This window comes from Gopherus evgoodei, chromosome 18 (genome assembly GCF_007399415.2).
Source record: "Gopherus evgoodei ecotype Sinaloan lineage chromosome 18, rGopEvg1_v1.p, whole genome shotgun sequence".
Classification (NCBI taxonomy): Eukaryota; Metazoa; Chordata; order Testudines; family Testudinidae; genus Gopherus; species Gopherus evgoodei.
The window spans coordinates 19,441,161-19,462,174 of NC_044339.1; the positions used below are offsets into that span (position 1 = coordinate 19,441,161).

At 47.1% G+C, this 21,014-nt stretch overlaps 2 protein-coding genes across 3 annotated transcripts; both read left to right on the top strand.

Annotated features, from left to right (window-relative positions):
• Positions 1-1,233: 1,233 nt before the first annotated feature.
• On the top strand, positions 1,234-11,625 carry CCDC27 (coiled-coil domain containing 27). The gene is made up of 11 exons (XM_030537267.1): positions 1,234-1,403; positions 2,178-2,307; positions 3,597-3,725; positions 4,306-4,448; positions 4,857-5,018; positions 6,558-6,791; positions 8,346-8,562; positions 9,297-9,427; positions 9,600-9,677; positions 10,236-10,448; positions 11,301-11,625. The coding sequence occupies exons 1-11, from the start codon at positions 1,263-1,265 to the stop codon at positions 11,490-11,492; spliced, it is 1,770 nt and encodes a 589-aa protein (XP_030393127.1). The 5' UTR covers positions 1,234-1,262; the 3' UTR covers positions 11,493-11,625.
• A 61-nt stretch (positions 11,626-11,686) lies between these two features.
• SMIM1 (small integral membrane protein 1 (Vel blood group)) lies at positions 11,687-19,791 on the top strand. 2 transcript variants are annotated; one of them, XM_030537269.1, is made up of 4 exons: positions 11,687-14,674; positions 14,761-14,856; positions 17,103-17,238; positions 18,477-19,791. In XM_030537269.1, exons 3-4 carry the CDS (start codon positions 17,135-17,137, stop codon positions 18,601-18,603), a joined length of 231 nt encoding a protein of 76 aa, XP_030393129.1. In that variant the 5' UTR covers positions 11,687-14,674; positions 14,761-14,856; positions 17,103-17,134; the 3' UTR covers positions 18,604-19,791. The 2 variants fall into 2 exon arrangements, with proteins under 2 accessions (XP_030393129.1, XP_030393130.1); XM_030537270.1 differs by having other exon boundaries at positions 14,761-14,838.
• Positions 19,792-21,014: the final 1,223 nt, after the last annotated feature.

Here is a 21,014-nt window from a genome sequence, read left to right on the forward strand (position 1 = left end):
CCCCAGCCAGCCCCCTGACAGCCCCGGCCCCGCCCCCAGCCAGCCCCCTGCTCCTCCGGCCCCGCCCCCAGCCAGCCCCCTGACAGCCCCGGCCCCGCCCCCAGCCAGCCCCCTGTTCCTCCCCACCCGGACCTGCCCTGCCCCACCGCACCCCCAACCGCCTTCACCTCTGCCCCCACCAAACCTCTGCTCCCCCCACCCCTCAGCTCCCTGCCCCCAGCCCCAAGCCAGCTCCTCCCACCCCTCAACCAGCCCTGCTCCTGCTCCTGCTCCCCGAGCCACCAGCTCCCCTCAGCCAGCCCCCCTAGCCACCAACTCCCTGCTCCCCCAGCCAGCCCCCCTCCAGTCCCTGGCCCCCCAGCCCCTAAACCAGCTCCCTGCTCCCCCCACCCCTCAGCCAGCCCCCCTAGCCACCAACTCCCTGCTCCCCCAACCCCCTCCACTCCCTGCCCCCCATCTCCTAAACCAGCTCCCTGCTCCCCCAGCCAGCCCCCCTCCTGCTCCCAGCCCACCCAGCCTCCCTCCAGTCCCTGGCCCCCCAGCCTCTAAACCAGCTCCCTGCTCCCCCAATCCCTCATCCAGCCCCCTTCCTGCTCCCCTAGCCCCCTCCACTCCCTGGCCCCAGTCCCCTGCTTCCCTTGGCCCCCAACCCCTAAACCACCCCCTTCTCCCTCTAATCCCTCAGCCAGCCCCCCTCTTGCTCCCTAGCCGCCTGCCCCCAGCACCCTCAACCTCCCTCCAGTCCCTGGCCCCAGCCCCTAAACCAGCCCCCTGCTCCCCCCAATCCCTCAGCCAGCTCCCCCTCCTGTTCCCCTAGCCCCCAACCCCCTCCACTCCCTGCCCCCCCAATCACTCAGCTATCTCCCCCTCCTGCTCCCTCAGCCTCCCTCCACTCCCTGCCCCCCACCCCCTAAGCCAGATCCCTGCTCCTTCCCCCAAGAGCCCTGCCCTCAACCACCTTCAATCCCTGCCCCCACAACCCCCTGCTCCCCCCCAATCCCTGAGCCAGCCCCCCTCCCTCCTGCTCCCCACAGCCAAGATCCTCAACCAGACTGGGCTGGTGTCCCCCTGAAAGTTCCTCTCTGCCCCCTCTCCGGGGGGCAGGCCCCACAGTTTGCAAACCTCTGATTGAGACTTATCAGGAACACAAATGAGGAAATGTGATTTGTAAAATTATAGGCCTTTTAACCCCACAGGCTCCTGTTAATTCTCCCCCTCTCCATTTTGTGAAAGGCTGAGACTGGCGAAATACCATTAGAGAGATGAACGTGATGACAAAGGGTTTCAGTGAGCTCCAAGAATTAAGCAGCCGAAGGCAACAGACCCCAGTATGGAAACTTCCCAGCGGTAGATCCACGCTGAGTAAATCAGCTCAAGCAGTCAGACGCTACTATGAGAACCAAGTATCTAATATGCTACTATTCTAATCACGTTTTAGACATGATAAAATGGGATTTGATTTGGGACGCAAAGGGTCAGAAGGGGCTGCCTTGCTGACACTATACACCTTCTGAGAAGTACTGAGCACCTTGCAGGTTGGCATTTTGGGCAGCAGCTTCTTTCAGGTTTGAGCTCCAAAGAAAGGAAAATCCCATCAAGTAGAATGGATTCTGCACACCACAGGAGCCAATCATATGCCATTTGCTTACCCACAAAATACTGGGGCCTCTCAAGGGAAGTGCAGCAAAGGCCAGCTTTAATATGCAGATAATGGCAAGAAGTGGATTTTCATCTCTCCTATGCAATTGCAATGCTTTGTTTATCAGCAACATCATAACCCCACCCCCAGGATTAATGCTGGAAATTCCAAAGGGGGTTAGGCACACAGTTGCAATGGGATTTGGGCATTTAACTCCCTTGAAAAATCTTAGTTGAAAGAAAGTGGGAGAAAGCCTTCATCAAATGCTAAAAATTCCTTTCTTCATGAGAGTCTGATCCTGCAGTGAACTCAGGGCCTCCTCTGACATGCTGAGCCCCCTCTACTCCCTCCAACTTCAGAATGAAGTTGAGGATACTCAGCACTTTTCAGATCAGGCCCTGACCTTGATCAGCCTATCATTGCTGGTTGTCACATCACAGAATGGATTTACACCTACCTTCCGGCCAACCTACAGTTAAAGAGCACTTTTTGAATAAGACACATCCAGTTAATGGTCTAATGTCCTCCTCTTTGCCAGGCTGATATCAAACCTGCTGGCTTCTCTGAGTCAGAGTATGAGCCCCAGGTGAAGGAATTACAGAGATCTTTTCTAATGCGCCCTGGATGTCCTAGATTTAGTAACAGAGCAACTTCAACATCCCAGCTTGGTAAGGCTCACAAGAGAGATCAGCAAACCCCCAATACTCTTTCCTGTGATATATTAAGCTATTTCTCCCACATGATAGCCCTTATTTCCTCAGTACTTCCATTTAAGTCCTACAAATTGTTTCCCCATTCATTCATCAAATTGCAGGTAGCTAGAGTACTGATGATTCCCTCAGCACAACTTTAACACGTAACACGAATCTTGCACTTGACTAGTATGTATTATTTGCTAGTAGGAGCTTTCGACAGTATCATTTATTTAGCATTTCCTCAATGCTACCACAAAAAGTTAAAAAAGAAAAGCCTAGCTGGTAGCAAGTGAAAAACCCAAAGGCAAGTGTACATAATCCAAGAAAGAGGAGGTCAAGACCACCTAAACAAAAACCATCCTGCCTTCAGAGGGCCTCCAGAGTTCCAGCTTCTCCTATTGTTCTAGGAGGCAGGCAAGCTGTCTCCCTTTCCTTAGACAGCAGGTCAGGGAAGGAACAATTTAACTAAGTTCATAAGGCTCTTACCTCCAAGGCTTGAGTCAGCATAACCAAGCATACAATCAGAAAACAAAGTCTCTAAGCCTAGGTCAGGCTGGTGACCGATGGACCATTGTCACCAACACCACTTCTGGTTCCTTTCTCTCTCACTCAGCTTCCTTTCCCTGTTTATGTATAGCCCCAGGGCGGGGCAGGGGGCTTCTTGATTGCACCCAGGCTGTTTAGGCTATAAACTCCACATGTCTCTTGAAGGAGTAGTCGCAGAGTAGAGTAGTCACACTGAGAGGAGTTTTTCCCTATGTCCTGAACACCAGCCCCATTTTTCAGGCTAAGGAACCTTTGGGCTTATGCTGGTCTGTGACAGTTTCATGCTGAACAGAGTTTCAGAACTAGTTTCTGGATGCTCTGGTGGTCCCTTTTAGCCTGCTCTGTGACTGAAGACAGATTTTTCCTTATTCAGAAGGGCGAAGTGACTCAGATCTCAGCCCTTTCATTCTGTCATAAGTTTGTGTTACCGTGACCAGGTAAATCTACCTGGATATTAAAAGTGATAGGTTCCTCACATATCTGAACTAGAAATTCAGTATAAATGCATAATATTTAGATCAGTCCATCTCATTTTGCATAAAACCCACATTCTCTTCACTTCTCTGAAACTGGTAAGAGTTTCAACCCTTTTTTGTGACAGAAGGTATAAGCCAGAGTGCTGAGAATCTGGAATACGTCAAAATACATATTTTTCTTGCCAAAAACAAAAAAGAAAAACCACCTAGAAGTAACTAGGATATTTGTTTCAAACACAGAAAGTACTTTATCAGATGTCCCTGATTTGTCCTTTAATTTGAGTACCATCAGTCTGTCCTCCCAACTCAACTTTGAAGAGTGGAATGCTGCCTTTCAGAACACATATCCATCAGAATTGGCCACCAAAGGTAAGGGTAAGAGGATGACTGTGAAGATTGTATGCGTGTGTGTTTTCCCAGAAGGGTGTGAAATCGGTGCTTTTGCAAGGCAGCACATTATGTTGCTATAGGAAAAACCATTGGGCTTGCCTTGGTTGCTCTTTTTAACCAGTTGGTGGTGTGGCATGACATGATCTCCGAGCTATATACTCCATAGAGCAACCTGCATCGGGTGGTAAAAGTGCTGCCTATAGTCCTTCATGGTCCCTGTTCCAGTCTAGTCTACGTGTGGTAATATGCAGGACATGGCACGTCCAGTCACGAGTTGGAGGATTTTGCTGATTAAGGTACAAGCCAGCAGGCAGTTTGAACAAGACAACTCCTTTTGAAGCCTATCCATTGCAGGCTGGGTCACTGTTTTTAATTCAATATGGTAAATCTTTTCTGAGGAGTTTTTTAAATGGTACAGTAAGTGGAACCCAAAAAGTTGAGGCTAGTAATAGAGATTTGTTGCCAGAAGAAATAAGTTTGACAGAACAAATACGTTTTTCCAGTCTCTGGGTGATATTTAGATGAATGTTTTTTCCACTATTTCTCCCCCTGCCGCCAGCAGCTGGCCAGCTCCTACCCAGTAAAAGTTTCACTGGTCTCTCGAAATGGAAGAGTTTCACAGAAGGAATAGTTCCAGCTGAACAACAAAGAGGACCTATAGAGAGTAAAATCCCATGGTATATTGATGTAATCCGTGAGAAGGTAAGAAAATGTTGCTATAATATTTCAAAAAGAAGAGTAAACCATGCACATAGTTAATTGCAAAGTGATCCATCTAGAAAATTCACTTTCTAAGGGTGTGATGTAAATTAAGTTAATTATAGAATTGTATTTGAATAAATGGATTCATCAATGGATCTCAAAGTTCTTTTTCTAAACAACGTGAAGTGCAGGAAAGAAGGGAAAGCAAATAGAGAGGAGAATGGCAGTAAGTCCACGTCAAAATAAGAAAGAGAACCTAGGAGTCCTGAGTTCTATCCCTTAGACTAGATACCATACAGTAAATCATCCACTCGTATGCCACACATCCATCTTTTTCCTGCCTACCAATATCCCATCAAACCTCAGATGCATTGTTTGAGTGAACGCTATGCCTATTTCTGTTCCCAGGAACGATGCTTGTTGATGATGGGAGAAGAGATTAGTCGTCTTTCAAGATGTAAAGCAGAATGTGCAAGGAAGGATGATGTAATCTCTATCCTTAGGGAGGAGATGGAGAATCTGAAGAAGCATCTGGAGCTGCTCAGGAGGGAAAGTGTCATCACAAAGGAGGTGACTTACACTCATTTTCTCTGCATGAAATGAAGCACGCATTTAAAATAGCCATTTTGTCTCTGACTATGAAGTCTATCAGCAGTGGCCATCGCTAGTGGAAAAGCTGATGATGATGACCCTTGTGGTCACTTCTGAACCTATGATTCTATGATGTAAGCAGACAGGGGATTTCCTCAAACAGCGGCACACACACAAAAAACAACCAGACTGAGGAAGCGAGGTTCAAAATAAAAGCTATTTAAGGCCCTCCTTGTGCCCTGAATTCACAAGTAACACAGTGAGAGTGAAGAGCATTCTGGGTAATTATATGCAAATGAGACCCCTCCAGCAGTCCCACTTTGTGCATCATTTTCTAAACACGTTATCAAATGAGCACTCTCAGCATTCCATTCTGCTTCAGATTGCCTCCGACTGACACAGTCACGGTCAGTAGCTTTATTATATCCCTTATGAGGATCATAATCAGCTTCCCCAGAACCATTGTGGAGGCCTAGAACTAAGAATTCACTGACAAGGTGAGGTATAATTGCGGTTACTGCACCAAGCTGTCATATAACCTGGTCCCAGATTTGGACCTTAGCGTCCAAAATATGGGGGTTAGCATGAAAAACCTCCAAGCTTAGTTACCAGCTTGGACCTGGTACTGCTGCCACCACCCAAAAAATTAGAGTGTTTTGGGGCACTCTGGTCCCCCCGAAACCCTTTCCTGGGGACCCCAAGACCCAAACCCTTGAGTCTCACAACAAAGGGAAAGAAATCTTTTCCCTTCCCCCCTCCAGGTGCTCCTGGAGAGATACACAGAAGCAACCTCCGTGAATCTAAGCAGAGGGAGTCCACCCTCTGTAGTTCCAGTCCTGGAAACAAAAGCACTTTCCTCTTCACCCAGAGGGAATGCAAAATCAGGCTAGTAAATCTAACACACACAGACCTCCCCCTGACTTCTTCCTCCCACCAATTCCCTGGTGAGCTGCAGACCCAATTCCCTGAAGTTCCCCACTAAAGGAAAACTCCAACAGGTCTTAAAAGAAAGCTTTATAGAAAAAGAAAGAAAAATACATACAAATGGTCTCTCTGTATTAAGGTGACAAATACAGGGTCAATTGCTTAAAAGAAATATGAATAAACAGCCTTATTCAAAAAGAATACAATTCACAGCACTTCAGCACCTATAGACATGTAAATACCAAAGAACATATAAATCCCTTATCTGATCTTTGGTACTCACAACTGGGAAACAGAAGATTAGAAAGCAGGAAATAGAAAATCTTCTCATCCGAGAGTGCATACAGGCAGAAGACAAAGAACTCAGACACACAATTACCTCCACCCAGAGTTGAAAAAAATCCTGTTTCCTGATTGGTCCTCTGGTCAGGTGGTTCAGATTACTTCTTTCCAGGTGAAAGAGACATTAACCCTTAGCTATCTGTTTAAGACACAAGCTCTTTCCTTTATGCGCTGCAAGCTAAGAGTGTGGAAAGCAGCTTCCTACTTTTAGCTTCCTAGGTAGTTTTCCTCATACTAAATTTTCCCTTGCAGAAAGATGCAGCCTCAGAACCTGTAGCTGATGACAGCAAGACAAAGGTGCCTAGGCTAAGAAGTTCAGTGCAGGATGGCTTAGGAGAAAGTGGCACTAAAGAAGATTTGAGAGAGGAGGTGGCATGCTTAAAATTAAAACTAAGCTACTCTGATAAAATGCTGGACTCTAAGATTGCTAGCCTGTCTGAGTCCTTGATGAAAGACCAGGAGGAACTATGGCAACTGGAAAAGGAGGTGAAAGAGGATCTGCACTAGTTCAGATATGGCAAAAGAAACTGACAGTAGAATGAGAGGAGTCTGTGCTATGATGTTATTTTCACACTGCTGCTAAAGGTGTCCTTTAGTGACTGCATCCTCTAGATCAGCATTTCTCAAATGCGACTACCAGGGGCTTTTCTTGCAGCCACAGCCTCTTGGGCAGTGATTCGGACCCAGGGGGCAGCAAGGAGGGGTTGGGTCCTGCCCCCATCTTGAGCCACAAACATCGGCGGAGCAGACAGCTGGTGTGAGTTCGCCACCTTCCCGGGGGCGGTGAGACTCAGGCTTCTGGCTTTAGCCCTGGTGTGGCGGGTGGCAGGCTCTGGCCACAGGCTCTGACCATGGGGCATTAGGCTCTGGACTCCGGCAGCTTGGCTTCAGACTCACACCCCACAGGATTGCCCCCATGGCGCTGTGAGCCCCGCGCCACTCTCAGTAGTGGCTGGCACCAATTCCCTGTGGCCCCCGGATTGGGGGGGAAGAGGGCTCTGTGCATTGCCCTTGCCTCCAGGCACTGCCCCCCACAGCTTCCATTGGCCTGGAATGGGGAACCGAGGCCAATGGGAGCTTCAGGGGAGGTACCTGGAGGCGCGGCAAGGGCAGTGCATGTGGCGCCCTCTGCCCCCAGCCCTCCTTCAGGGGCCGCAACGCTTCCTGGAGTGGCACAGGGCCAGGTCCAGGGCCAGGGCAGGCATGCAGGGAGTCCGCCCTGGCCCTAGTGCATGCTGCTGCCACCCCAGAGCCACTTTAGGTAAGCGGCGCCAGGCCGGAGCCAAACCCCACCTGCAGCCTGCCCCCCCAACTCCCTGCCCTAAGCCCCCTACCTGCACCTTGCACCCCAGCTCCTTGTCCTGATCCCCCTTGTATAGCCCGCACCCCTCCTGCACCCCAACCCCCTGCCCGAGACCCCTCCCGCAGTCCTCACCCCTCCTGCACCCCTGTCCAGAGCCTCCTCCTACACTCCACACTCCTGCACCACAACCCCCTTCCCTCAGCCCCCTCATACACCCTGCACCCCTCCTCTGCCCCAATCCCTTGCCCTGAGCCGATTCCTGCACACTGCACCCCCTCCCATACCCCGTCCCTCGGCTCTGCATACAATTTCTCCACCCAGATGTGGCCCGCAGCCCGAAAAGTTTGCCCACCCCGATCTAGACATTGTGAGGTCCCCAGATGCTCCAGTGCTGGACACAACAGACACTTTTAGATAAAGAAGAACAGGAAGCACAGTTTTCCTGCGTTTGGACTAGAACTCGAGAGTTTAAAAGGGAACCAGGAATTAAGCTGCAGCAGTTACTGAATCATTTTCTTAACCCGTGTCAGTGTTTCACCACACATTACATTATTCCATTGGTAAGGTCTCTGGCTCAGGGTTAGCGAGGTGCCCTAAATGCAACTCCGGAACTAGACTCCCGCCCCTCCAAACATTCAGCTCCAGAAATGGAGCCTTATATGACTAAAGCCAGTCTCTACCTAACGCTGCATTTTGCTTCAACTTTCAAAATTCTTCCTGTCCTTTTGTCCTTACAGTACTCAGAAATGCAGCAAAAGGGCTTGAGACAAGAGGACATGGAAAAAGAGCTTCTTAGTGGTACAGAGATTGAAGTGGCTTCTGAAGAGGAGGGGGAGAATGAGGCGGAGGCAGAAGAGAAAGCATCCCTGATCAAGCTCAGAGAATTCCAGCAAATGAACCAAGAACTCTGTAAAGAACTGGAGAAAGCAAAAACGGACTATGACATGGCCACAGGTACCAGGACTGGCATACGGGGAACACAAAAGACCAAAGAGTATCTGAAATTTTAGTGGCTAGATCCCAAACTCTTCCCCTATTCTGTAAACAATTTGTATGGTGGTTATGGGGAGCAAGAGAAAGTCATTATTGTGGCTCAGTTCCCTTTGTCTAGGAAGGATCTACATTAGATCTTCACTGAGAGGCTGCAGCTTCTATTCCCTGTGCAGTTTAAAGGTAGCTTCCCAACAACAGCAGCTACTTTTGAATTATGTTCCCTTACAGCTTGCCTGGTAAAGATGCCCATTACCAACCAAGGGCAGATTCTACTTAAAAGTGCTTGGTAAGGTTTGGACTGCTAAACAATGCGGGTGCTAATCAAGAGCAGCTTTTGAACAAAGAGGAGCAGCTCTGTATAGCTAGCAGCACGTCTGTGACGTGTCCAGCTTCTGTCACTAGCCTGGATGGAGCTTCTGCATATCAAACTATTTCTAAGTATTTTGACTCTTGCACAAGATGAATTTGGCTGGTATTAAGAAATGGACACTTGAATTCAGTGATGCGATAAAGTATCATGCAGCTGAAGTGTACTTCTGTAGTGACTGTAGTTCTAAGATAACTTATGTCCACAGCCAGATGACTTTTGGATGATGGAATAAAATGACTGGCCCCTTTTTCCATCACCTAGGGGAGGTTTCTTGGGGGCTTTAACAGGGACCCAGTTGGTTCAGAAATCTACTCTGATTGTACAGGTGCCATCACTTCCTTGCAAAGGCAGCTGGCTTTCCAGGAGTCACAGCTACGGAGAGCTGAGTCTGAAAAGGAAATGCTACAGAAGGAGCTTCGAGAGCGGGGAAATCAACTACAAGCCATGTCTGCCAAGGTACAGTCACTCAGAGCACAACACAGACCATTGGCCACCACTGTGTAGTGTGGAGGAAACTGGGAATTTATTCTTTGTGAGACTTTTCATTCCTTTTTAACAAATCAGGAAATCATCATTCTGCGACCTGTAGTAATGGGGCTGATGTGTTAACTGGAGCCTTTTCTCTCAGTTTTCCAGCCTTCGAGAAGAACGGAAGCGTGAAGAAATGATGGGAATAATAGAGAGAGAAAATTACAAACTCCGACAGGTGATTCATCAGTGCAAACTCCTGTGCTCAGTTACAGCAGCCAACACCCTAATTCTCCCTGCTGTGCCCCAATTAGGCCTGGGCCTGTATAAATTAAACAAAACAATCCCATTTGGTGAGCACCTTGTTCTCCTTTAGGTCCTTTCCTGGTCTCTCTCCAAATCCTGCACTGATGTGCTGTGTCTTTCACTCTAGTTACTCTCAACACTAAATCCATCCATGTCCTCCCTAGTTTTGCAGGGGAGTCTGTCCCATGAAAAGCAGAGATGGGATAGCCCTGGCCTGTTTTGTTTCTCAATACACTTTACTGCTCAGTTTAATTTTTCTAACAAGCCTGAACTGGTGAAGACGGGAACAAACCTGTTTTAATGGCTCTTAATTAGAATTATTAAATACTATAGGTAAACCTGGCGGGGACAAAAAGTAACATTACTGGGCTACTGCTGCCTTCTGGGAAGTTTAGGAAGGGTTTGGAATAGCAGAGCAAAATCTCTAGTAAGGCATGTTTGAGTTAGGCAGCTTTCTTCTCCACTCCTTCTGAACTGTGTTTCTCCTCAGAACATTGTGGAACAAGAATCCAAACTGGCCAAGAAAAACAAACTGATTGATGATTTGCAGAGCAAGATCAACCAGCTCCAGGCAGAGGTTATGGTAGCCCAGCACCACATGCAGAAGCAGCTGTGTGACCAAAGTGAGATGCAGAACCAAGTCGAGGCCTTGAAGCACGCTGAGCAGCAGGCCAAAGTTGCACTGGAGTGCATCAGTGCCAGGGTAAAGGTGGCCTCTTTCCTCCTTCACTGCGGGCCTCTCCCCTGAGGGAGGGCTCCTGCTAACAAGAACAAAAGCCCCAGTTTAGTCAGGGCCCAGACACAATCATTGGGTGGACTGCATGGGGCTCCCTTTGGAACCTCAACTCCAGCAGCAGGAATGGAGGGGCTGGCAGTTAACAGTCCACATGTTCCTCAACCTTTCCCTGGAGGCTTGGGCTCCTGCACTTGCCAGGGGCCTTTGTTTAAGTTATGGCTCTTATGGGGTACCAAGAAAAAGAGACTCCAAGGTTTCAGACCAGAATAGTTACAACACCAAACTTCTTTCTGAATTTTTATCCCACATCCTCCCAGCCCTTCTGGGGATCCCCCTCTCTCAAATACAGGAACAGACTAAACAGCCATCATGGGAAGACATTTCTCCATATTTATTCTTACAGGGACATATTCAGACCTGCTGCAAGCAGGTGCAATGCCATCCAACATCAGATCAGATTTGCTTAGGTTGCTAATTCAGAGACACATGCTGCCACTAGGTGTCTGTGTGGGGCTTCTGGTGATGCCATCTGGTAATTGCACATACTCAGGCCAGGGCAGAATTTCACAGAAGTTCAGTTCTGCCCCTCGCTGGTGGCCTGGGGACATTCAGAGACACAAGAACCTGTCAGAAATGCCAGCTGTCATTCCAACCCTCTTGTTGGCATAGCTTAAAAGCAAGGGTTAGTTTAAATTCTTCCTCTAGTGAGAGAAGGTCTTTGCTTGCGTCAGACAGCATCCTTCTTTAATTGGAGGAAACCTGGTTAGTTCCTGGTTAAACAAATTAAAGTCATTTTTTTCCTCCTTTTTTAAATCAAAGTTTGAAAGATTTCGAAGCAAAATAATTCAGGCCACATACAGTGCTGCAGGTGCCAAATCCCCCCAAGCTGAAATTAGCGATGAGGAGGCACTGGAGGCTATGCAGGTATGTGATTCAGTGTGGAATGATGCTTCTACGTGGACCCCTGAGCTGGGAACCAGCGGAGAGGTGAGAGAAGGAGAAGCTTTATGATCCTCACCTCCATGGCTAATGCTGGATTCTTCTGTGAATGTGTCTGATTTCCAGAGAATAATTAGCGAGCGGCTGGATTTTCATCAGATGCTGAAACAAAAGGGTGTGAAGGTCCCGTCTCTCTTCAGCACTGAGCCAGCAAATTTGTCCTCTCCTAATTCTAAGACCACCAAAAAGAGTCCTGTGAAATAGGGTCTTGTACGCTGAGAGCTGATTCCTGCAGCTGAGTCACAGAGTCAGAAAGGCACTTTCTCCTGAGGCTCTTTCCTGGTTGCATTTTGGTTTGTTCTCTGATGTTTTGTTTTTATTGATAAATTAAACAATTAAATTTGAATTCAACTGCTTTCTGTTAAGCCAGCTGATCTCTAATTAGTCTACACTGTTGCCTCATAGTTGGAATTGGGGACTGGAATCAGGGCTCAATTTGCCGTAAATCACTTATTCTCTCAGGTTTCCCATCTGTAGAATAATCTCTGCTTCTCACAGGAGTTATGAGAGTTAATGTGAGTTTGCAAAGTGCTTTGGGAGTTCTTGGATCAGAGGTGCTAGAAAGTGAAAATGATTCCCTCTGTGTTGCACACCACCTGCTTTGGCCAGGTTATCTCATAGCTGCTCGTCATGCTCCTTTTAAACACAGTGTGCAGGCATAATCATTGGATCACCAAGCTTTTCTGACCTGAAATGAGCAGGCCTTTCAAACTTGCCAGATTCTAGCAATCCCATCCAGGTCATCTCTGAGCATATCCTACAACAGGATGGTTCCCAACCACTGCTAGATATCACTAGTGCTGGCAATCTAAGCTTTAGTAATCAGTCTTCCCCTTCCCAATCTTAATGATAAACCACTGGGCCAGGCTCTCATACAATGTCACTGCCAACCTCCCATCCAGCTGTGCACCCTCAAACCCACCATAGAGTTTGGACCTGGATTCTGTTTTGGCTCATGCACCCTTATCAGAATTATTCATTGAGTTCCCATTGCAAAATCTTTTTCATTGGCAATGCGTGAGCCATAGACAACCTGCTTGATTTTCAGATACCAAGATCAAGTTTGCAGGCCTGGCAATTAGAAAAATAAAATCTTTTGGATTGCAAAGTGAGCATAACTGAGCAACAAACACAGAACCCCACTCTGTCATTTTTACAGTCACTTCTCAACTGTACCTTATTGCCATTAATAACAGCAAGCTAGAAACCTGCCTTTGTGACCAAAATTTGTAACCAGTTCCATAATCAATGATGATCACCTCCTTGACATGCACACAGTTATTCCTTCTAACTGACAGAACAGGGCAAATACCCTAATATCTACTTCCCAGCAGACTTCCCCACATGCCAATTCCATGCTGTCAGCAGGTAGCTCCAAAGCCAGTTACATATCCAAATTGCATGTTCATGTTTTACCCCTAACCAAGAGCCACACTTAGGAATTTCCCATTGGGCAAAGTTATTCCAAATGCATAAAACAGCCTCCTCATCTGTAAGAGATTTCTGGCTGAATTATGTCACAGTAAATAAAAGGTCTGGTTCTCCAGGGCCTGGACCTAGTGACCTCATCTACACCAGTGTAAAGTGGTGATGAAATGCTGCCAAATCAGGATTCTCCACTCACTTGTACCATTTCATGCCTACTTTGCAAAAGGGCACAGGGTGACAAGAGATTCAAACCCAAAGCCCTTAGGAAGGCTAAGGATACCAACCTCTCTGCCACCAAACAGAACGATAGGTTCGCAACTCAGATGGTTGCCTCATGGTTATTTAGAAATGAAATCCATCCCCATGTGGCATCCCAGCCCTTTGCCTGGAGTTCTACCACTTGCATCCAGACGTCTATTACAAAAGTCAACCAGGCTAAAGGACATTTTCCTCTTCAGCTTAGCTCAAGGCTGAATCTTCATGATGAACATCTGCCATTGCCCTCTTTGGTCTGAGCTTTGCATTTTTCTGGGTGACATCTTCACACAGCTGAATGTCTTTTGGAAAACACCATTGCAGATGGTTAGTGAGGGATGTGCCATTGCTTTTCTCTTCAGTTTTAATATTTCTAATAAAACCAAACACAAAATCAACTTCCCTTTTGCATTTCCTTGTGAACTGATGTGAGATGCTGGACTAAGGGTCCTACATAAGCAAGCTCCGTAGGACCCTGACATTGGGGCTCCACTCTGGCCTTGAGTGGACCGTCTCTGGGAGCAAGACAGGAGTTAATTCCTTAGGCCCCCTGAAGCTGTGCCCTCTCTGCTGAGATGGATGATTTAGCTGCCAGTTATAAAGGTGATTTTGGGATGCTGACACCTGCCCACTCAGTACTGAACTGGGGCTACTGCCTCATTTCAGACAGGGCATCAGACGCCTTCAGTTGGAAACAATGGACCAGAGCTGCATTGCAGCCAGCAATCTGGCATGTGAAAGGCTCTGTATCCCATCAGTAACCTTCCCCCGAGCTGTCCAGTTCCCTAATCTGCACCATTAAAGACAGAAGTAGAAGTGAAGGATTTTGCTTCAGACTGATAATGCTGACTAGATCTCTGGTGCACTGTACCTAGTCTGATCTCACAACACCGATGTAAAGCTGGAGTAACTACATCACATCAATGGAGGACAGAATGAGATGCTCTGGATCTAGCCCAGGAGGAGTAAGGGCTGTGAGAGTCAGGGCTGCGGGCAGGATTTATGGGATTGCTGTCCAGCTTCCCCCAGGGCCATGCACTCCTTTCACTGGAATCTCAATGCTGTCATGGCACTGAGGTCAGAATGCTGAAATAAAGGAAGGGCCAGGTCCAATGGTCAAGGTTTCTGGTGGTAACCCTTATACTCCTGCCTCAAATCAAGTCTTTGGCATGCATTCTCCATTGCATGCACCTCATTTGCCTTCAGACGGAGTGAGGTTACAGAATGTGCATGTGGGAACTGTGGAAGTTTTGCCCCAGCAATTTCTCTGGGTAGGTCAGAACGTATGGAGTCAGCCAGCTGTAGCCGGCACCTGTGTTTTTGGCTGAAAGGCACTGAACTGGTGGACCCCGCCTCCTTCCCTGCTCCTCCTCTAATCTTGGTTTAACACAACAGCATACACAGCTGTTAAAAGCTCACAATCAACGCAGAAAGAAAAGAGCTAAAGGCAAAGGTTATTTTTCATCAAGAAACAGCTCGGAGCGGAGTCAGAGAGGGACTTTGATCCTCAGGTGAGAGCACGCTGCAGCTTTAAACAGTCTTTGGCAAACTCGCTTTTCTTTTCTGACTTTTTTCCACTTTTCCACCCTATTTTCAGGGGTAGAATTGCTGAAGCCCAGCTCTGCGCAGACGTTAGGAGGAGCGGAGGAGTATAAAATCCAAGCCCATTCCAGTGGTAAACTACTTTTTACAGGTTGGTTTGGGGGAAGTGAAGAGAGACAATATGGCTTCATTTAAAAAATCTCTCAGCCAGAAGTAATGTGTCTGCTCTAGCCAACTGGTCAATATGTTGTTTGAATACACTGATCACTGGAGAGGATAGGAGACCTTTGGATCTGGAATCATACAGAAGGCAGCTAGGGAGGCACCTGAAAAGAGCAGCTCCTCAACATCCCAAAGTGCAAGGATTCCCATTGTGCTGGGTCCCTCCCTGGGACTCTAAAGGAGAGTAGGTGCCTTGTGCCACCCCTGTACACTGTCAGATTGAAAAAGGGGGCCAGATTCCCAGCTGGGCTGCAGCTGTAGAGTGCTGCTTCACCAGCACAAAGCAGCCATATAACCCAGCAAAGTCAGGCAGTGGAATGTCCCCTGATGTGGAGGAATCCTCTTGTGGCACAGAGTGCCTCTTGCCCTGCACAACTCCCCCTTCCCCAGCACAGGAGGTGCAGCCTAGCAAAGAGGAGTCTTGGCCAGGACACGGTTATGTCTGGCTGATAGTCTGGGATAGTTTCATGTGGCCTCTGGAGATGGGTGTAAGTTAGAACAGCCTACAGGCTGCTCTAACCCACTTTCCACCGGCCCCAAGATTGGACAAATGCTAAAGTGGATTAAAGCCACGTTTGCCCCAATCTGATCCGGCACCACACTGATCAAAAAGGGGCATCTTAAAAATGTAAAGATCTTTTTAAAAAATCCCTCACAATATGCCAGGCTCATGCTAAGTTGCAGATAATAGAAAACGTTACTAAAGACCTGCAATGTGCTACAGAAATATGCACAAAGAGGCATTTAGATTGCATGGCCAAAACTCTGAAGGGAGCTGCTGGGTCTAATCTCTAACATGGTACGTCAGCAAACACCAGTGCGATTGCTGGCACTAACAGCCTTAGAATTTAGACCTTAATCAGGGACATTGTTATGTCAGCAAGCCAAGAATGTAAAGTCCCCTATTTACAAAACATAGGCTAGGATCCAAGTGGAAATAATCACACTTAAAAGGGCAAATTGAAAATATGCCCCAGGCAGCATAATCCCTCCCAGCCCTGCCCCATCTCTTTCCCAGGTCCCTTCTTTCCCAGACACACATCAACTAGCTGCATTTCTAGTTTTCTTTGTGCTGCTTCCTATAGGGCCAACCTTTCTTCTAGTCCCTTTCTGCCAGGCACAGCTGTCTGGCAGCACTGGGTGCCTTGAGCCAAGCCGTGTCTCAGGAGTGGGAGGGCTGGGTCAAAAAGGAGGTGGCAACAAGGGGAGAATTTTAAAATTACTGCAAATTAGCAGTTGTAAAGCATGATCTGTTAGGTGTCGATGGTGTGTTCTCTACAAGACACAGATGTGGTATTCCCAGTCTGGAAGAGCTTATGATGTGAGAAACAGATAGACAAGCTGCATTGCTGGACCTAGAGTAAGGAGTAACTAGATAACTCAGCCTTGGCCAGAATTTTAGATAGGCTTCATAAAATAAAATTTTACATTTCTGTAGGGGGACCTTTCACCATGAGAATCCCAGTACGCTTCAAAAACCATGAGACATATGTACATCTCCTTACTGAAGTGCAGACATATGTACATCTCCTTACTGAAGTGCAGACACCTTTGGGGTGTGGAAGACAGCAACTAGGCAGTCCTTACTCTGCAGGGGGAAGGCTCTTCAGCATTCCAAAGATTTGTGGGTGTTTGGAATCTGGACCTGAGTCAGATGCATATAAAAGATTGGATGACTCGATGGAGTCTTTCACCCCAGATTGTAGGTTTATTTGCCTGGGTGAATTGGTTTGATAGTCTCAGTCTAATTCCCAGTGAACAGGTGTTTACATGTCAAAAATTATCAGCTCGATTGATGTATTTGGATCTATAAATGAAATCTCAGGAGTGACTTCAGAGTCACCCATCCACTTTTTTTAAGCTTGATCAAAGTTCCCATTCAAAGTCCTGTCAGACTCTTCAGGTGGATTCCGTTTTAATCCTGATAGTAATTGGTACATATAGCTGTCTCACTACTTCGTGCCTGTACTTCTCGTTATTCTTGACAGCTATTGATCTGGGGTCAGTAAGAGAGAGTGTAACCCCACATGGGCATGCCTGGTGCCACATCACTGACTATAATTGTCACTTTCAGAAGGAATAAAGGAGAACAAACAAAAGTTAGGAAACTGCATTAAGCTTTTCCTCTTGTCAAGGCATCAGCTTAACTTGTATTTGCCTTTGCCTCCTTCCTAGAGTCTTCTTCCTTCAACCTTTTCCTTGGAAGGATGCAGCCTCAAGACACACGTGTTCAGTACAACAGGTGGAACAACAGCAGTTGTGATGAAGTCAGTGTGAACACATCCACTGCCGAGGTGTCAGGATGTAAAAGGTGAGACCTCTGTGGCTCAGCTGTCTGACTGGTGTAGACTCAACAACACACACAAGAAGAACAGCTGTCCAGAACCTATTCCTCTTCCCAAGGTGTTCCTCCTGAGCTATGGAGGATCCCTGCAGGCCCTCCTGCCCTTCTCCTTAGCCTTAGAGAGTCTGTCAACCTTTTATCCTTCTGTGCTGGAATTAAAGAAACCCACATGGTTTGACTGCCAATGGTCAGCCAGCACAGTAGCCCTTCATCCACCATACATGGTCCTAGAACCAGACACACTTCCCCAGGATCTACCAAGAGCATTTCTGCAAGGCCAACACAGATCACCTTCTGGAAGATAATTGAGTCAGATCTTCCAGGATTGTCTCTCTCAGTTTAACGAGCAGTGCAGGAACACACAAAGGTTCCAATCGTACAATGCCACGGATGTCAGTGAGATAGTGCCTCAGTATTGGTTTCAGGAATGGGAACCAAATTTGGAATTTTTAAAGCAGAGAAATTGGTCTCTATTCACAATCTAACTGAAGTTACAGATACAGCTGGCTGCCATGTTACTATTCTAAAAGCTAAGCTGTCCGTACACAATTTTAAAGAATTCCCTCTTTCTAGCAAATTGCAAACAGTGAACTGAGTGGCTTAGAGCATCGTGATTCTTTCCCCCCACTCACCCTCATGGAAAGGAAGAGAAATACGGTCTCTCTCTCTCCCCCCGTGTAGACTCTGTAACAACAATAGTAACATTTATTTCTCTAACACTATTCACCCTAATATGTTTTACAATAAACTAGAATCACTTCACTTGCCACTAAAACCAGCCATCTCTGGCCGGAACACAGCAACGCTACACAGCAGTTCAGGGTGTGCAGTGAAAAATGTTGTGTTGAACTGAAGCTTCAGGGAAGGTTGAGGGGGACAAAATTTAATTACTCCAGGTGTAATGTGTCCTGCATTAGGGCTAAGATTTCTATTCTGAGGAGAGATACTGTAGAATCTTCAGTGGAACCACAAGCAGTGAGACCCTGGGTTTTATACTTCATCCAAGAGATGGCACAGCCCTCACAGCCCCTTTCTGAGAGCAGCTGATCACTACTGAATCACCAGTACCACTTCCGGTACCATCCTGGAGTTCGACAGCAGGTCTCCCCGTCAAATAGCAAACTGAGTCAGCTCTGCTTAGCCTGTGAATGCAGCCAAGATGTCAGCTGACTACAGCTGTTCTATATCAATATTTATCTCCCCAGAATCTACACGAAGCTGTGCACTGGGAAAATCGGCATTGCAGTTAAAGTGATTGGAGGAAACATCCTCTTCTGGATGGTTTTTGTCGTTGGCTATGTGACAGGTTACTATGTGCACAAGTGCAAGTAGAAGTAACAGTGAAATTCACCGGCAGGACCCAGGCCTGGATTTCTCTGGTGAGGTAATCCCAAACCTCCCTGTCCAGTTCCCACCCCCAATCAGGCAAGTCAGCAAGCATGCATGCAAGATGCAGGAATCTTCACTATGTGTGGTATGAGCACACAAAGGAACCATCAGGATTAGGGAGGTGCATAGAATGAGTGCTAGATGCAGCACTTCTTGCACTTCTTGCTGCCTACCAGAGAACCAATCTCAGCTGAAGGCACAACAAAGGCAAAGGAGGAACTAGAAATGGATGTGCTCTCCCTCATGAATCAGCAAAATGTGCTGTTTCCAAAATCTGTCTCTGCTGCCAAAATGCCCTGTATTGCAATAAGAACAGCTTCTTGGTCCTGCGGTTTCCATCCCTGCCCCTTGTGACACACCCATCAGCAGGGGATCTGGGTACTGGTTTTGCATGGGCATGTTTTCTATGAGCTTCTTAATGGCATCTGCATATCTCCTGGCACATCTGTATGCATGTGAAAACACCTGTTTTGTGAGCACATAATGGGTAGTTGTGTGAGCAAACCCATCACTGGGCACCCAACCTGTTTGTGCACCTAATTAAAGTCTCCTGCAGGTGCAATCAGAATTCCTTAGCAGTCACTGGAGCCCTTTGTTGATCAGTGGGTCGACACACCCACTTCTATTTGACTATGACTTTTCAGGAGCAAGGTGCTGCTCCCTTACATTTGGGATCTTTCTCTTTTCAAGCCCTTATTTCTACCCTACACTTTACTAGGGGCTGTGAGTGCCGTGCCTGGATTCATAGGACTTGCTGAACTAACCTTTGAAACTTCTTTATGCTCCATCAGTCATGTCATCCAGGAAGATTAAAGGCTTTTGCACACAACCCCTCTACTAACTCTTCAGGAAGGCTGCATGCCAGCTCCCAGTGTAGTTAAGTTCATTATAAACCAGTGTGATGGGAACCTTTATTTTAATTAGCACCTCATTGGCTTCCCCCTACGAAGGAACCTGTTGCTCTTTGTAATCATGTTAATGTTTCCTTTAGAAAACTCTTTTCAAGGCCTGGGGCTCTCACACAGCCTATTTTATAGGATTTTCAAACTGTGCAGCAGGCGTATAAAGTTCTGTATATTTCTGCATCAGAGTCAAATTATTTTAAGCAATAAAAAGCAGATTTAAAGCCAACAGGCTGCTCACGTCTCTGATCAGTGCTGGAATATGTCTCTCAATGGAAAGGCATATACAGGGGAGACCACTGAAGTGTATCTTGCCATCTTAGACTCATTTCCTGTGACTGCAATTTGAATAGGAAGTGTCAAGGAAATATACTCTTGGAGCAGCCTGGAACTGTTCATTACATATTTGAGGGTAATTGAAGTTCAAGGACTGCCCCTAAAAAGAGTCTGGGTGTGATCCAACTCCACCCCACCCAAGATGGAAAGGTTTGAGCTCATACCTCTCTTCTAACCAATCCTGACAAGAATAATTCACCTCATCTGAGCACAGCCCCAATTCCAATTCTAATTCCAATCCCCCAGGCAGGCCCCACTGGTAAAGCTCATCTAAGATGTGCATTAATGCTTTCCCAGCCACATGTGGGACTGTTGCCATGCACACATGTGCAGCCTGTCCTGACACAGCCAAGCAAAGGGGAGAGATTGATGCAGTTATTTCAGGGATTTAGTACACAAGCATTAGCCAGAGTTATGCAGATTGTTCTCTTCCCACCTGCCCCCCTGGCTCACGGCTATTTGCAGACAAAATGGCAGTAGGCCTTTGTTCTCTTCGTATAATTTTCATCAGCATATCCCTCTCTTCTTCCCCAGGAGGCAGGGTTTCCTCAGGTACATGCTGCCTTTCCTAACTTCTGCTTTGACCCTCTCTTCTTCCCTCATTCCTCACTGGACCACAGCCCATGCAGTGGAGCCTTTCAACAGGATGCTTTTAAGAGCAAAGATGCTGAGACAACCCAGATCTGTGCTATGGAAGGTCACACAAGGGAGAGGAAAAGCATTTGAGCAACCCTGTGAGCAGTATGTTTGCAGCAGTATATATTGCTCTCGAGGGACTGGCCCAGGATGCATCTGTGGGTGAGACAGGTCAGCCCCCAAATCTAACCATCACAGAAGCCACATTTGATAGCACAAACTGCAAACTAAAGCAGCACAGAGTTTTTTATTTACCAAGGGGTCTGGGGTATTTTTTTAAGTCACTGGTAAAGAATGAGAGCTGGGGGGCAGCAGATCAGGGCAGGAGCTCAGGAGACTTCAGGGTAACAAAAGGATGAGGCAAGGGAGGATTTTGAGTTTGATATTCATTGTACTCATTTCTCAACTTCCCCTGCTGCTACTACCCACAATTCATGTATTGCTCTGAAATAGCTTCTGCATCTGTTCACTAGTGTCACT

Bases quoted from the DNA above. Each gene is read 5' to 3' on its own strand.
- CCDC27 (XM_030537267.1), top strand. From the start codon at position 1,263: ATGAACGTGATGACAAAGGGTTTCAGTGAGCTCCAAGAATTAAGCAGC. The intron at 5,019-6,557 runs GTGACTTACACT...TTTCCCTTGCAG, and splicing joins AAAGTGTCATCACAAAGGAG to AAAGATGCAGCCTCAGAACC. The intron at 9,428-9,599 runs GTACAGTCACTC...CTTTTCTCTCAG, and splicing joins TACAAGCCATGTCTGCCAAG to TTTTCCAGCCTTCGAGAAGA.
- SMIM1 (XM_030537269.1), top strand. From the start codon at position 17,135: ATGCAGCCTCAAGACACACGTGTTCAGTACAACAGGTGGAACAACAGC. The intron at 17,239-18,476 runs GTGAGACCTCTG...TTATCTCCCCAG, and splicing joins GAGGTGTCAGGATGTAAAAG to AATCTACACGAAGCTGTGCA.